At 31.5% G+C, this 14,468-nt stretch overlaps 2 protein-coding genes across 2 annotated transcripts in view; one reads left to right on the top strand and one right to left on the bottom strand.

Moving 5' to 3' along the window:
• Nucleotides 1-20: 20 nt before the first annotated feature.
• LOC111632400 (sterile alpha motif domain-containing protein 15-like) lies at nt 21-7,487 on the bottom strand. The gene is made up of 4 exons (XM_023376813.1): nt 7,370-7,487; nt 7,037-7,266; nt 3,023-3,121; nt 21-350 (listed from the first exon to the last, which is right to left on the bottom strand). Exons 1-4 carry the CDS (start codon nt 7,404-7,406, stop codon nt 162-164), a joined length of 555 nt encoding a protein of 184 aa, XP_023232581.1. The 5' UTR covers nt 7,407-7,487; the 3' UTR covers nt 21-161.
• A 379-nt stretch (nt 7,488-7,866) lies between these two features.
• The window catches only part of LOC111632391 (protein SDE2 homolog), a 14,990-nt gene continuing 8,388 nt past the window's right edge, over nt 7,867-14,468 (top strand). Inside the window, exon 1 of the mRNA XM_023376806.1 lies at nt 7,867-8,049. Coding sequence (XP_023232574.1) covers nt 7,948-8,049 — 102 coding nt within the window. The 5' untranslated portion in view covers nt 7,867-7,947. The remainder of the gene's footprint in view (nt 8,050-14,468) is intronic.

The raw sequence follows: 14,468 nt of genomic DNA, 5'->3' as shown, positions 1-14,468 counted from the left end.
AAATATTTTTAAGAAAATTCCTAAAAGTGAATTTATTTTTGCATTGTTTTCATGACCAATATAAATAAAGTATAGGAATAATTTTTTTTTTTTCACATCTTTACTACTATAAAATGTTAAGTTGGTCAAATTTAAAGCAATTTTGAAATATAGTTTATATATCAATCATCATCATAATGAAGATTATAGTCATTTAAAAATTTACTATATGTTAATGCATCAGTTTTCTTTCCTGTTAAGCATTTTTGTTCAAGATAAAGAGCCAGAGGTTCGCGATGAGGTGCTGCTACGCTACGAGTGAAATGAGTTAGTTTTATGCCTAGCAGATTTCGGACGGATTCTGTGATTTTCTGTAAAAGTAATAAATTGTAAATATATAGAATAATCAAATAAAAAATTTACTTGTGAAGAACAATTTGGTGTGATGATTTTCAAATATCCTTGAGTTCATAGTATACAGGTGTATCAAGAGGAAAGTAAATACTTTGGGAGATGATTCGTCACAACGAGAACTAAGAAACTTCATGATGACCCATGTATGGAAACGAATGGTTTCTAAGAAAAATACACAAATGCCAGTTGATGTAGGTGTCCTTTCCATGGATCCTGCTCCTCAGAACACTTCAAGTTGTGTATGGGGCTGGATAAAGGGATGAAGTCTAAGAAAAATTACACTCCAGTGTTCAACTTATTGTCCAGATGAGAAATACTGCTGCAGATACCAAAGAAGATAGGAATGCACTTTCAAAAAGTACATGCTGTTTACTATGGCATGCTTAAAAATGTATTGATGCTGAGAGTGCACTTTGAAAATCATCTTGATTTTGCCACTCCATCAGGTCATGAATTGTCATCATACACAATGGACTATAAATGCTGTAAGTTAATATGTCAAATTATGAAGTATTCAAACTGTTGTATCTTTGTTAATAGTAATAAATCATCATATGTTCATGTAAACTTTATTCACATACTATCCACATACATTTACCTTTCCTCCTGATACAACCCTATATAAAATATTCAAGCTTTTAATGGTCTGTTGTGACATGTAGCAGAGCACTAATGAGTATGGCTAGCTCATGACATCCCCAAATGTATTCTTTGCAAGTAAACTTTTCATTTGATAATCTGTTATTTTAAAAGAAAGAAGACATTTTGTTAAGTTAGAAATATGAATACAGTGGATATGAATACAGTGGTACCTTGTACTTCAAATGCTTCAGAGTTTAAACACTAAATTTCACAAAAGTAGGCTTTAAAGTTTGAACTAAGTAGTGAAAAATATGCACTTGAAATATAAACACAAACTCATTAAGTGCCCAAGTTCTCTCACTCTTGTGTTATGCATGCATGTTTTCAATTCTTTATTTGTATTTTTTGACTGGTTGTATATATTATGTTACGTGTTGATTGTTAACAACAACTTCCTGAATTTTTCTTCATTGACAGTTTTTGGGCACCCTGTACATTTTGTATCCTTTAGTTCAAAATTTCCTGAACTAAACTTTTAAACCACATTTGACACATTTGAAGTTTAGGAGCATCTTCCCCATACATGTTATCAATTTTTTTACTGTTTGTATGGTATTATATCCTTTCTGAAATTCATCGAGCATAATATTGCTTGACATACTTTTTGTCTGAAGACATTTCAACTTATTTTAATCTCACATTAACAATAATGTGTTATATATCACAACTATTACAGTATAATTAAATCACACATCAATGTTAAGTAAGGATAGCTGTTAAAATGTGCAAAATCTTTCTATTCAACCCAATATAACCTTTGCTTATTAACCATGGCACCCATGAAGTGTAAGAGGAAGGTTGTAATATAGATGATTGAAACGAAAAAGGAATTTATCATGAATCATGAAAACAGTACATAGCAGATCTGGCAGTCCTGTTTAAGATGCCAAAATCAACAATATGAGACCAGTAAATGCAATATTCATTTTATTATACAGTACGTAACTCACTGGCCAATGAATTAGAAACACCCATGCATATTAAATAAATGTATCTTGCAGCTTATATGCAGCTTATATTGAGTCATGTGAGTTACCACTTGTTTATAAGCTTCTATTTAAAGATGCTGTTGGTCAGTATGGTCATTAAGTTTATAAAAATGGAAAAAGCAAAGAACTTGACAGAGTTTCAAAAAAAGGCTAATTGTGGTGCCCGTCTCACTGGAGCCACATTATCAAGAACTGTAGAGTTGACTGGTTTTTCCAAAGGTGATATATCCTGAGTGTTCAATTGATAGAAAAATAAACCCAAAGTTTTGATGTCTAAAAGAAGTAACTGTGACCCCAAAACAGTTAATCAGGAACATGACTGACATTGTCTGAAAAGGCTAATGTGGAAAAAAAGGTGGCTGTGATGGCTCTTTCTTTGATGACAATGCTATTGTCCATCACACAAGAATTGTTCAGCAGTGGTTCAGCAAGCTTGAAGACACTTTTGCCACCACAGAGCCCAGATCCACCAGGTTGTAACCCCATAGAGAATGTATGGGACATGTTAGAATGACAGATCCACCAGCAAAGTCCACTTCTGTCAAACCTAAATGAACTAAAGGAAAGTCTAATGAATGCATGGTGTGCATTGGACTTAGAAGCACTTCAGTACCTTGTAGAATCCATGCCAAATCAAGTAAATGATGTAATTTGAGCTAAAGGTGGTCCAATAAAATATTAAAACTGCTGTTTCTAATTTATTGGCCAGTGAGTGTCTTTTATGTATTGCTTTTGTGTTTTAATTTATTATTTAGTACTGTATATTATGTTATTTTTACCTTAAATTATGTGTATTTGCTATTTATCAAAATAAGTTTGTTTAAGGTATGGGAACAGATTAATTCACTTTCCACTATTTCTAATGGAAAAAATTGATTAGGCTTTGAACAATTCAGAGTTCAGCCTCCTGGAATGAATTAAATACAAAGTACGAAGCACCACTGTAATCCTTTTTATTTCTGTTTTAAGAATTGAGAATAAGCAAAAATATTTATTACCTTTATATGTTTGAAATCTTTAATGCCCATTTTACACAAATTGTTTGCATCTAAAAGAATCAATTTTTTGCCAGTAATAAAATTCTCAGTCATCACATTCTAAAAATATATTAATATTTAGTATAAATTATTACTATTGATAATTATAATTATACTTTAACATATATTCATTTATTACTTTGAATAAATATTTTAATTAATTTATTTATTTTAGATACAATAGGAAAAGTCTGATTAAGAATAAAGATTTCCAACCCTCTGCATAACACTTTAGTATTATGCAGAGGGTTGGAAATCTCCCATAACGATATATAAATAGAAGAGGGATTAAAGATAGTGGGGAATAAACATTAAAACAATCCTGAAAATGAAAACAAATGATTTACAATTTATATACCTGCACCTATAATACCATTTCATATCTATCACAGGTTTGACCAGCCACAATAGATAATTGGTTGGTACAGAGTGGGACCTGCATATTCACATTAACTTGTAGTGGTTCTACTACCATTTTACTTTCATCACTGTGTGTGATAAAACAAATGACACCAGGTTGTAACACAACTGAGTTTATTGTCTTCTTTCTTGTGTGTATATTGGTACATGTCTCGATGTCATGGCTAACATAGAACAAACAACTAGTTGTCAACTGTCTCACTGGGTGAGTTCAGACTCATTCTAGGAAGTGATAACACATATCACCTGGGGTTTGTTGCTTGTTTTCATAATGGTTAAGATGTGAAAGATAGCAGTTGCCACAAACCTATCAATAAAAATTTCATTCAATCAAGATTGAATCCTGGTAATCCTAAGCAGCGGGCTGACATCTTTGTTGTTTTGCTATCTACCAATGAAGTGTTACTCTAAATTAATTTCAAATTGTTAAATTTTCACTTCCAAATGTACTTTCTGCAATATAGATTACCAAATCTATATTTTAAAATTTTCTATTGAGGTTTGCTTGCCAGCAAAAGTATATAAACTTTGTTCAAAGCTGTAAATGTTGCACATCATTTTAATTATCTAAATGTGAGGATGACCCAAAAATCAAAAAATTAAAAAAAATCAATTCTGATAGAATATAGAATGCACCAAAAGTCACAAATTTTCCCATAGACTAGATTTTTGGTGGGAAGTTTTGGAAGCAGACAATAGTTGCTATGACAACTCAGAAGCCAAGCCCATTCAATTTGTGAACTCTTTTTGCTTTTTTTCCTTGATTTTAATACATTTGAAGCAACTTTCAACACAATTTCAAACTAATAACATACATTTGCACAATAACAGCTGATAATCTTAGTAATCCATCATTTTTGAATCCCTTTACTCAATAAAACTATTTGCATAGAAAACATCAGTTTACTTAGTTAACTATAACCATTTTTATTGTTATTTCTTTTGTTCTTAATACTTTCTCTCCAATGGAAACCAAGAAGGCCTTCTTTCATGTTTGATTTGGTTTAGGTCAGGCTTAAAATGGGATAACAGGATGGTAGGACCTCAAAGTTGACATATTTGGCCACTCAAAAATTTGCAGTTTCAATCTAGACTTGAATCTGGATCTTTGAGAGTAGAGGGCTAATATCTTAACAGATAACAGATAGAAAACAATCAAACTGTTGATGTGTTTAGCAAGTATTTTGGTTCATGTAGGACATTATATAATTTCTAGTTGAGTAAGCTATGAATAAAAAAAGTTGAGGAACATGACAAATAAATGTAAGTATGTTAAGTGGAAGTTAGTCAGCCACATAGTATTTACTTACAGCGCATGCTTTGTCATACAATCATTTTGCTATAAGGCAATGGTTCTTAATGTTTTCTGCTGCCTGCATTCCAATTTATTTTTGTAGTGATATTGGACTTATTTCTTCCCCTCTACTGTGGTTTTGTCTGCCCATATCCAATCAATTTACAAGCAGTCATAAAAGTAATAAACAAGAGTAGACAAAGAGTCATTTAAAAAAAAAAGGAGAAAAAGTGGGGAAAATAGGAGAGAGGGAGTGTAGAAGGAGAGTCAGAGTAGAGGTGGGAGGACAGTAGAATTAGCGAAGAAAGGAGAAGTGGTGGAGTTCGAAAGTGGCAAGGAAGGATAAGAAGAGTTAGAAGGATAAGAAGGATAAGAAGGAAGGATAAGAATTAACTGCATAGGATTGCGTTTCTACCATATACGATCAAGTGTGATTAAAGTTTGTTTTTTGTTAAGATATTTGACTGTTTCAATTTGGTATGACGAACCACTGGGAGGGAATCCATGAATGCAGGATGGATTCTTTACAATTTTATTTGAAAGAATCAGTTTGTCTTAAGTTCTCACATGTATTTTAGCCCATGTTTAGGAACAACTAAGTGATTGTTGAGGAAGAAAATTCATCTGTGCCCATTTATTTATGAAACATTTGGGTCTAAGTTAGGGATGTATAACAGAAAAAATATAATTATACATTAATAAAGTCTTATTCAGTAATGGTGCTAGGATTGGCTATTCTGGGAGGGGAAGGTGAGTGGATGTTATCTGTACTGTACATTTTATTATCAAGCAAACTAATATTTAAAATTTAGCAATCAATTTTCATTAAGATGTAAATAGAAAAAAAGTTTAAATTAATAAGAACATGAGTACTTGAAACAACCAATTCATATTTAAAGAAATCCCCCAATAATGATCAATCTAAGTAGCTTGAATAAATTATTTTAGGGCTGGCACCCACCCTCACCCCACCCTAATGACATCCATGCTCTTATTTTAAAAATCTCAATTCTCAATAAAATGGATGAGAAAAGAAATTGCCAATATTTAAAAATTTGATCAAAATCAAAAAAATTATTCTTCAAAAAATGTCTCTCACAAGATTTGTGTTCCCCTTTAGCTCTTTCTGCCTTGTGAGCTATAGGAAGGTCTTCTTTTCATACCATCATAGGTTATATATACTAGACTAATAATGGTGGTGACTGGACAATGAGGGATGGAATATCAAAAACCCAGGAATTTTTCATGGCAGACAGACTATCCATAAAAATTCCTGGTTTTTTTTTGGCAGTCTGGATTCGATTCAAGGTTCTCTTGAATGGTAGGCTGGTACCTTAACACCTCAGCCATCTGACCATCAATAAAAGCCTTGTACCTGTAGAAAAGGGGCTTTGCACTGAAAGAGACATGTCTACCCCAGATTAAAGACAGTAATCTTTAATCTGGAGTACTATAAAGAATTATATAACTATAAGAGACCCAATTTGAATTCAATCTGACTTAACTTTTCATCAGTTGTTTAGGTCAGTATCGTTCCATCTCATCATTCAGATCAGGTTTATGTCAATGGGCAAAATTTATGCCAGAAACATGATCTAATGTATGCTAATATCAGTGGCATATCCAGAATTTGAGAATATGGATGCTGCTCAAGACAGATTTGGGGACTAAGGCATATGTTTGCTATTGTTTTTTGGAGAATGTTACTCAATTATCTTAGAATTACTTTAATTACCTAATTGAAGTCATGTGATATGCTTTATAATACTTAGTTTTATTTTTTAAAATAATGAAAAACTGATTGCTTTGGTATCAAGGTACTGTAATCACCCTTCCAGATATGCCCCCAGCTGATATCTAATGTATGGTCATCGGCCAGGGAGATATAAATAATTGAAATTCGACTGCAGTTCGAAATTTCTTTGCTGGAAATTTTGCATTGAGGTGTAATTTCTTATTTACATGTACAGTTCCAGTTTTCTGGTACAGTTGGTGTTTTAATATTGAAATTCGACTGCAATGAATTTCAATTAATATTGAATTACTCTTTGTCATCAATTATATAACAAAGCCAACCACTGCCGCATGCCACTAGGCTATATAACGGCTATATTAATAATTATTACCAAATACTTTGACCCTAGAGGGAGGGATTATATAAGGTGTACGATGGCATATGGCAGTGGTTGGCTTTATTATTACAATGTGAGAGTTGTTTATCAGTTATATATTTGACATGTTTGATAGGTCTGTAGAATTACCTTATATTGTGGGAATCCTAGTTCAACAATCCAATTCTCAACATCCTCCTGCGTCCACTCATAGGAACATTTAGGTACTAAGCTGTCAATATATTGCCGCTGCTTTCTTACATATTTTTCATCCCTTTTAGCCACGAGTTCTTGTTTATCACTCTCTTCTTTGGGAAGAGGAGCTCCACAGAATCCACAAGGTGGAATACTCTTGCATGGTGGGGTGCATTCTTTAAATTCTAAATTCAAAAATTTTTACATGACAGAATTAATTTAAGATATAAAACAATTAACGTTAACTATTTCCCTTCTAAAATGTTCAAAATTATTAGAAAATTTTACCAATATCATTTGTAATATCATTGTGGCCTAAAGGCATGATGATTAAATTAAACTTTGTTTTGATTTTCTTCGATCATATGGTCCCTGACGTTTCGATGACGTCACAAAACGTATTTCGTCATAGGAAATATACATTATTTTAAAACTTTAACATAATTAATTGTCTGTCATTACTATTACTTTCGATAAAATTGTAAGTAATAATCACTTAATATTTTCAGAGATTACTAATTTATTAAAAAAATATATTTAAAATAAGTTAGAATTTTAAGATCTTATTGGTAAATATAATTCGAATTAAATTAATTAATAATTCTAAATAATTAATAAGGAAAATTTATTTATAATTAAATAAACAATAATAGATAAGCAAAATCGTATTAATTAACTTAATTACTATTTTGAATTTTAACCATTCAAGTTACAGCACGTAAATTACGCAATCTTTGTTAAAATGTTATTTTAGTCACGACGATTTCTATTGGACGAATATTGCGCGAGTTTAGATTTTTATCCATTCAGAAGTAGTCGTGTACGAAGTTTGGTTAGTTACGATTTCGTCTTTGTAGAAAGATAACATGGTTATTTTAATTAATTATTTCGATTCAAAAAGCGAATATTTTCATGTAACAAATGACGTTAATGTAGAAAATATAGTAAATTATGTTTGTAGGACTAAAGTAAGTAATGTTTTATTGGATATAATAGTTTTAAAGTGATTTAAGTGAATTAGGCCTAAACAATGGGAAAGTCAGCTGATGAAATTGATTGATTTTTTGAAATTTAATTTAATTTTTGAATTTTTTTATAATCTAATGATTTTATGAACTCGCCTCATGTATTAAAAGTAAACTTTTACCAATAATAATTAAAATTATACATTTTTAATATTTTATTCATTACATGCTTAATAATTTCAAGAGTAATCATGCATACATACATAATAAATGATGTAAATGCAAATTTTACTCATAATTCTTGTGTGTGTAGGTAAGATTCTATGTCTGCATGAGAGGTTTACCCCTTCTCATTCAGAGCTAGAATCTTACCATGTACTGTGCTATATTACTGTGTACAAAGGTACAATTACACCTCTGAATGGCTATGTTCAACAGACCCAACAGTTCCGGAGCTGTTGAGTATTTTTCTGCTGAATGCCCTCTACAATAGCGCTGTTTTGGAACATGTTTGGTATTTTGACATCACATTTAGTAGCGTCTTTCATTTACACTATTTATTTACTGCTACATGAAACTGACCAATGATGGCTGCTTTTTGTTCTGACACATATGGCACTCGTTTGGCAGGTGTAACTATGTAACAGCTACAGATGAAACACCTTTGCTCGGTTACAACTGTTGACTCTGCTGAACGCAACCAATGAGACAGGACCTTATCAGAGCTGTAGACCATACCTATATGAGCAAAAAAGTCAAAGGAACCATCTCTACGAGTGACCTTTGGTGAGATACGGCCCCCAAAGGGTTGTGTTGCTAAGAATATTATCTTTAACTACTTAGCTCACGTGACTATGCTGGCTTTGAATAGTTTTCTTGACTGTGGAGTATTTGATGTTATATAGTTTTTAGGGGGTGTGGAGTATGCCTCTGTGTGAGAGGTGCAAGTGATAATGAGCTTGTGGAGTATGGAGAAGAAGCAGTATACAGTGGAACCTTGGTATACGACCTTAATCCATTCCTGATGTTTGGACTTATACCGAATAGGACGTATACCAAACCAACCTTTCCCATAAGAAATAATGTAAAAATGATTAATCTGTTCTCATGAAAAAAATGGCTGGCTTTAAACACCTCACTTTCCTGCTTGATCTTTTCATGAGATCAGCATGTATGGCACGTATAATTGAAGTAAGTCATATACCGAACAAAAGTCGCATACCGAGCAAAATTTGTTTCGTCCAAACAGGACATATTCCGAATTGGATGTATTCTAAAGCAGACATATACCGAGGTACCACTGTACTGGTATGCAGTAAAAACTGACCTTTGGAAGTGAATATCTTGTAAAGGGTTGCATGTACAGGTATGGTACCTTTGACTTTTTTTCTTTACACAGGTTCTACAATTCTGGAATGGAAAACCCCTCATTCAGAGTTTACATTTTACCATGTGCAGAAGGTAATATGGCCCTTAATTCAGCTTCTCAATTATCTGGCGTACTCCTACTGTGATTTCCTATGTATTTCTGTTTGCATTAACATATTAGTCATATCAGACATTCTGTTTTTTCTGTTTACTCCTATTTCATTTCAGTGTATGGTGTTGTGTGTTAGCATTGTCTGTCTTCTTTCAAAAAGAATCGGTATGGTACTGATGAATAATAAGTCATATCCTTCATTGCCTGTTGATGAGCTTATACATTCTCAAATCTGATATCCTTTTTATGTGCAGAATGTTCAGATTAGCAATAGTTATGTGTAATAATACATATATTACATCCTTCTATTGTACATACAGTACAGTTATGTTTCTTAACGTTAGCAATATGTTCTGTGAAATAGGATGTTTAGTGAATTTTATGTTATATGTGCACTTTTCTGTGCCTTATGATGATTGGGCACATTCATAAGGCTACAGAGAGGATGCAGGTAGTAAATTATAGAGAAAGAACTACAACTTCACTAGCCTGAAAAGTATTGCTAGATAAAACAGATGAGCTATGCAATTTTTCTGCCTGGTGTATATCATAATGTACAAATTGTTTTTATATATATAGTTTTTCCAATGTACATTTTAAAAGTATGAAAAGCATATACTTCCTGAAGGTCTATGAAGAAGACTGAAGACATTTGACAATAAGTAAATGTTTTCTGCATAGCTCAATAAACATGTAACCATTAACTATCTCATTATCAACCAACCTGGTGATTAGCCTTAAATTAGCCTGATAGTCTGGCTTTTAAATAGCTCAATGACAGACTATAGAAGATTGCCAACAGTTGTTATTCTGTAAAAACTTATTAATTTCCAAAATTTGTACTCTGAACTTGATTTTGTTTAATCAGTTTTTTGGATAATCAACACACAACTATTCTTAGTGATGCTTTACAGAATACTTTATTGTACTTTTGTTGACTAAATAACAGACTGTACACATAGTATTAATTAAAATGTTTAATACATAATTATTTGTTATGTAACATACAGGTATAAAACTGAGACATTCATTTTAAATCTGGAAACTTTAAATTTTAGAGTGTTAAATGGGAATTTATAAACTTTTCCTGTATAAAATAATGGGAAATAAAACTCTGGTTAACATCCTTCTGTATAACATCCTGATTTATATGATTGATGTTAAGCAAGAGTTGTCTATATTTATAGTTTCATGTTTTTGTTCCAATTTTTAAAAATATTTTGAAAAGTTGTTCTGTGCATTTCAATTTGGAATTTCATTAATTTAAAAGACCTGAGACAGACCTTAAAAATAAGTTTTATATTGGAAAAATACTATTTTTTTTTATTGGTAGCATTTAATAAGAACAGTATGTCACTGCTATCCATTAATATTTGGATATGTTTCATTTAATTAATACTAAATCTTAGAATATTGAAAAGGATATATGCTTATTGTAATACTGATGATGATAACTGATTGATATTATTAAGTAGATTTATTTAATAAGAGTGAAAAGTCATGTTTTATTGATTGACATTGAAAGAGAATATTATAACATTAAAAAATGTATAACTTCTAGTTTTATTAATTTAATAGTAATTCAGTATAACTTGCCTTATGTTTTTTGCCTTTAACAACTAGTGATAAGTGGGATAATAAAAGCCAATGGTTTAAACTGCTGTACTGCAAGCAAATAATTAAAATGTTTGAAGTTTTAAAGCACTGATTAAGACTGATAAAGATTGCATATTATTATGTGCTGAGGCTGATAGCACGAAAAGACAGTTAAATCTGCCTAGTTGAAGATGAGTATACCCAAAACTCTTCATTACAATTATGTTAAAATACACTTACAAAACTTTATCTTGTGGCATGTTGTTCTGAAATAATTGGATGAATGATGATGAAGATATCTATGATTAAATAAGTGGATTCTACTGTATTTACTAAGATGATATCATTACAGTAGTCCTGCAAACTTGACTTACTGTGGACTGAGAAGGTGTTGAGTTACTGAAAATGACGAGTTTTATGTTCCTGTGCTAACAGTAAAATGAGAGAAATGAAATTGTGTTAAAATGTAGGTTAAATTTGACTGTCTTTTCATTGGTGAACATGTTGCCAGCTTAGTGGAATTCCATAAATTAATGAACTTGCTTAATGTACAGTGGCCTAGTAATGATGCTAATCTAAATAGAATTTTCATAAAGGTATTATGCATGAAAGTTCATACTTGTATTAACTACACACCAATAGTGACTATTTCTATTTGTAGTTAAATTTTAATTTAAAAAAAGTATTGGCTATTCAATGGCTACTTCAAGTTATTAACATTCATGCTTTGACATTTTGCAATTGTACCTTAGAAAAAGGGTTATAATTCTTTGCTAACATGTGGAATGAATGTTATCAAGTGTTGCTAGTGAAGAATGATAACTTATTTGATCCCAAGATTATAGATATAAAAATTACATTACATGTATTTTGTTTTTGGATGACAGAATGTCAAGTTATTGAGAGTTGCATTTCCAGGACCATTGCCTTATGTATCAGTACTTATAAAGTGGTTCTCAACAGGTGCCATTGAATATTTCAGGGACACTACAGAAAAAATGTGAAAGATTAGGAAGCTGCAGGAACTGTCAGAGGGAAGCCACTAAAGCTATAAGAGGATCTAATAAGAGATGCTAATTTACAAAGTAGAATATAAAAATTTCTTATTTTGTACAAATTAATTCCAACTTACAGAAGTCCTAATTAAAAATCAATAACAATGAAAACAGTTGGAAAAAGAAAATTTATATGATAAAATGAAACTAAAGTTTAGAAATTTGCTAGAAATGAAGATCCAGAATGGTTGGTGGATCCATTTGGAGTAAATGTGGCTAATGTGGATCTGCAGAGTGATTCAGTACTTTAAGTAAGATTCAGGAGAATGAGAATTTCTGGACTAGTACTGAAATTGAAGAAAAAATTCTCTCAGCTCTGGGACAAGAGAAAAAAAATCTTTTTCCAAGTTCCTATTTGATTGAATTAACTTTTAGTAGAGTCACTCATCAAAATCTCAAAATAGATTCATCAGTTATTGAGAATAGAAATTTTTGTAAATTGGCTGAAGATTTGTTGAACATAAACCAAAAATTTGCTTTTTTTCATCAGCTGTAATGCTCTCACTAATTCTTAACACAACACTCAGACTTTTATATTTTTAAATGTTTATCTGTTTTAAAAAATTAAATGCATTTTATAAGATGTAATATCTTTTTTACAAATAATTCTTTTTTAGTTTATAAATTTTTTGGTTTGTTTAGCCCTGTTTTAAGTTTTGTAATAATTTTGTGTTTTTTTATAAATGAAGGAATTTTCGTGAAGAAAGAAAATGACACTTAATGAAACAGAAAACATTTATTTTCAAGTCAATATTTTCTAAGTCTAATTATCATTTCATCCTTGCTTACTATTTAGTAAAATGTTCAAATGAGATGTCACAGAGCACAAGTTTCCAAGGAGGGTCTGAGACGAAAAGGTTGAGAGTTTTGTAAAGCTGTTGTTTAACTTTAATACAGTGTGATTTCAGTTTTTCAGTGTTCAGTATATGAGAATTTAATACACGATGTTTTCTATTTTCCTTCCCCATTATGAGCTGATATATTCATTATGAAATCCAGCTGATATTTGAGAATGAAATAGTCTAGTCATGATGGTGACAAGATTGAAATTCCTGTATGTTATGATTAGATGGCTTGTAGGTTTTAGATTCATTTTTTATTTCAATGATGTCTTTGTTCATTATGTGATAGTTTCCTAAATGCACAACCATGTTAGAATAAATGGTACTATCTCTACAACACCATTTTCTATCATTGATTATGGTTTCATTTAAGAAAAATTTTGTTTTCATCTACTTGTTTTCTATAGAGCTAATTATAATGAGTAGTCTCGTCATCCATTTTGGATTTGTTTACTGCATTATTTATCATAATGCATACTTAATTATTTTACAAACTATGAATACACATGCTGTTTGTAATTTTTGTCAAATGAATTACAGTATATTTATAGCATTTATTTTATTGAAATATGCCTTGCTTGCCATGTATTTGTAGCAATAGATCTACTAGAACGGATAGAGAGCATTTGTTTTGATATCTAAGGGAAAAATTTGAAGAAGATTATTAGTAACTAGCTTGCCCGTCGCGCATTGCTGCGATCTCAGAAGAAAGGAAATTCAAGCAAACTCGTTATGATAAAATTCAATTTACATTTTATCATTTTTATTCAAACTTATTATTATTAGGCTATTCATTTTCATCGGGAAAACATTTCAAAATGTCGTTTCAATTCTATTTATTTATTGGAGTGTTTGTGGATACACGATATTTTTTGTTTTTCCATCTGGTGCGTACACGAATAAATCGGAAGGTTTTTCGACGCGTGAGCCGGCCACATACAGTTGTCCATGTGAGAAGCACGGATTTTCCAAATTTAGCCCATACACTCGCAGCGATTGTCAGAAGTGCGATATTCCCCATTTTTATCTATATATATAAAACTCAAAGGTGACTGACATAGTGATCTATCAACGCACAGCCCAAACCACTGGACGGATCGGGCTGAAATTTGGCATGCAGGTAGATGTTATGACGTAGGCATCCGCTAAGAAAGGATTTTGATCAATTCTACCCCCAAGGGGATAAAATAGGGGATGAAAGTTTGTATGAAACTTTGTCAATTTTAAACCGATCGGGCTGAGACTTTGCATGCATAAAGCTACTATGACGTAGGCATCCCCTAAGAAAGGATTTTGATAAATTCCACCCCTAAGGGGATAAAATAGGGGATGAAAGTTTGTATAAATCTTCTTAGATTTTCGACTGATTGAACTGAAATTAAAGATTGGAGCTACTATGATGAAGACGTCCGCTTAAATAGGATTTTGATAAATTCAACCCCCATGGGG

Source organism: Centruroides sculpturatus, unplaced genomic scaffold (genome assembly GCF_000671375.1).
Source record: "Centruroides sculpturatus isolate CEXI.00-Female unplaced genomic scaffold, Cexi_2.0 scaffold834, whole genome shotgun sequence".
In the NCBI taxonomy this organism is placed as follows: Eukaryota; Metazoa; Arthropoda; class Arachnida; order Scorpiones; family Buthidae; genus Centruroides; species Centruroides sculpturatus.
Note: the sequence above shows the minus strand (reverse complement) of the source record. Positions and strands in the feature narration are given on the sequence as shown.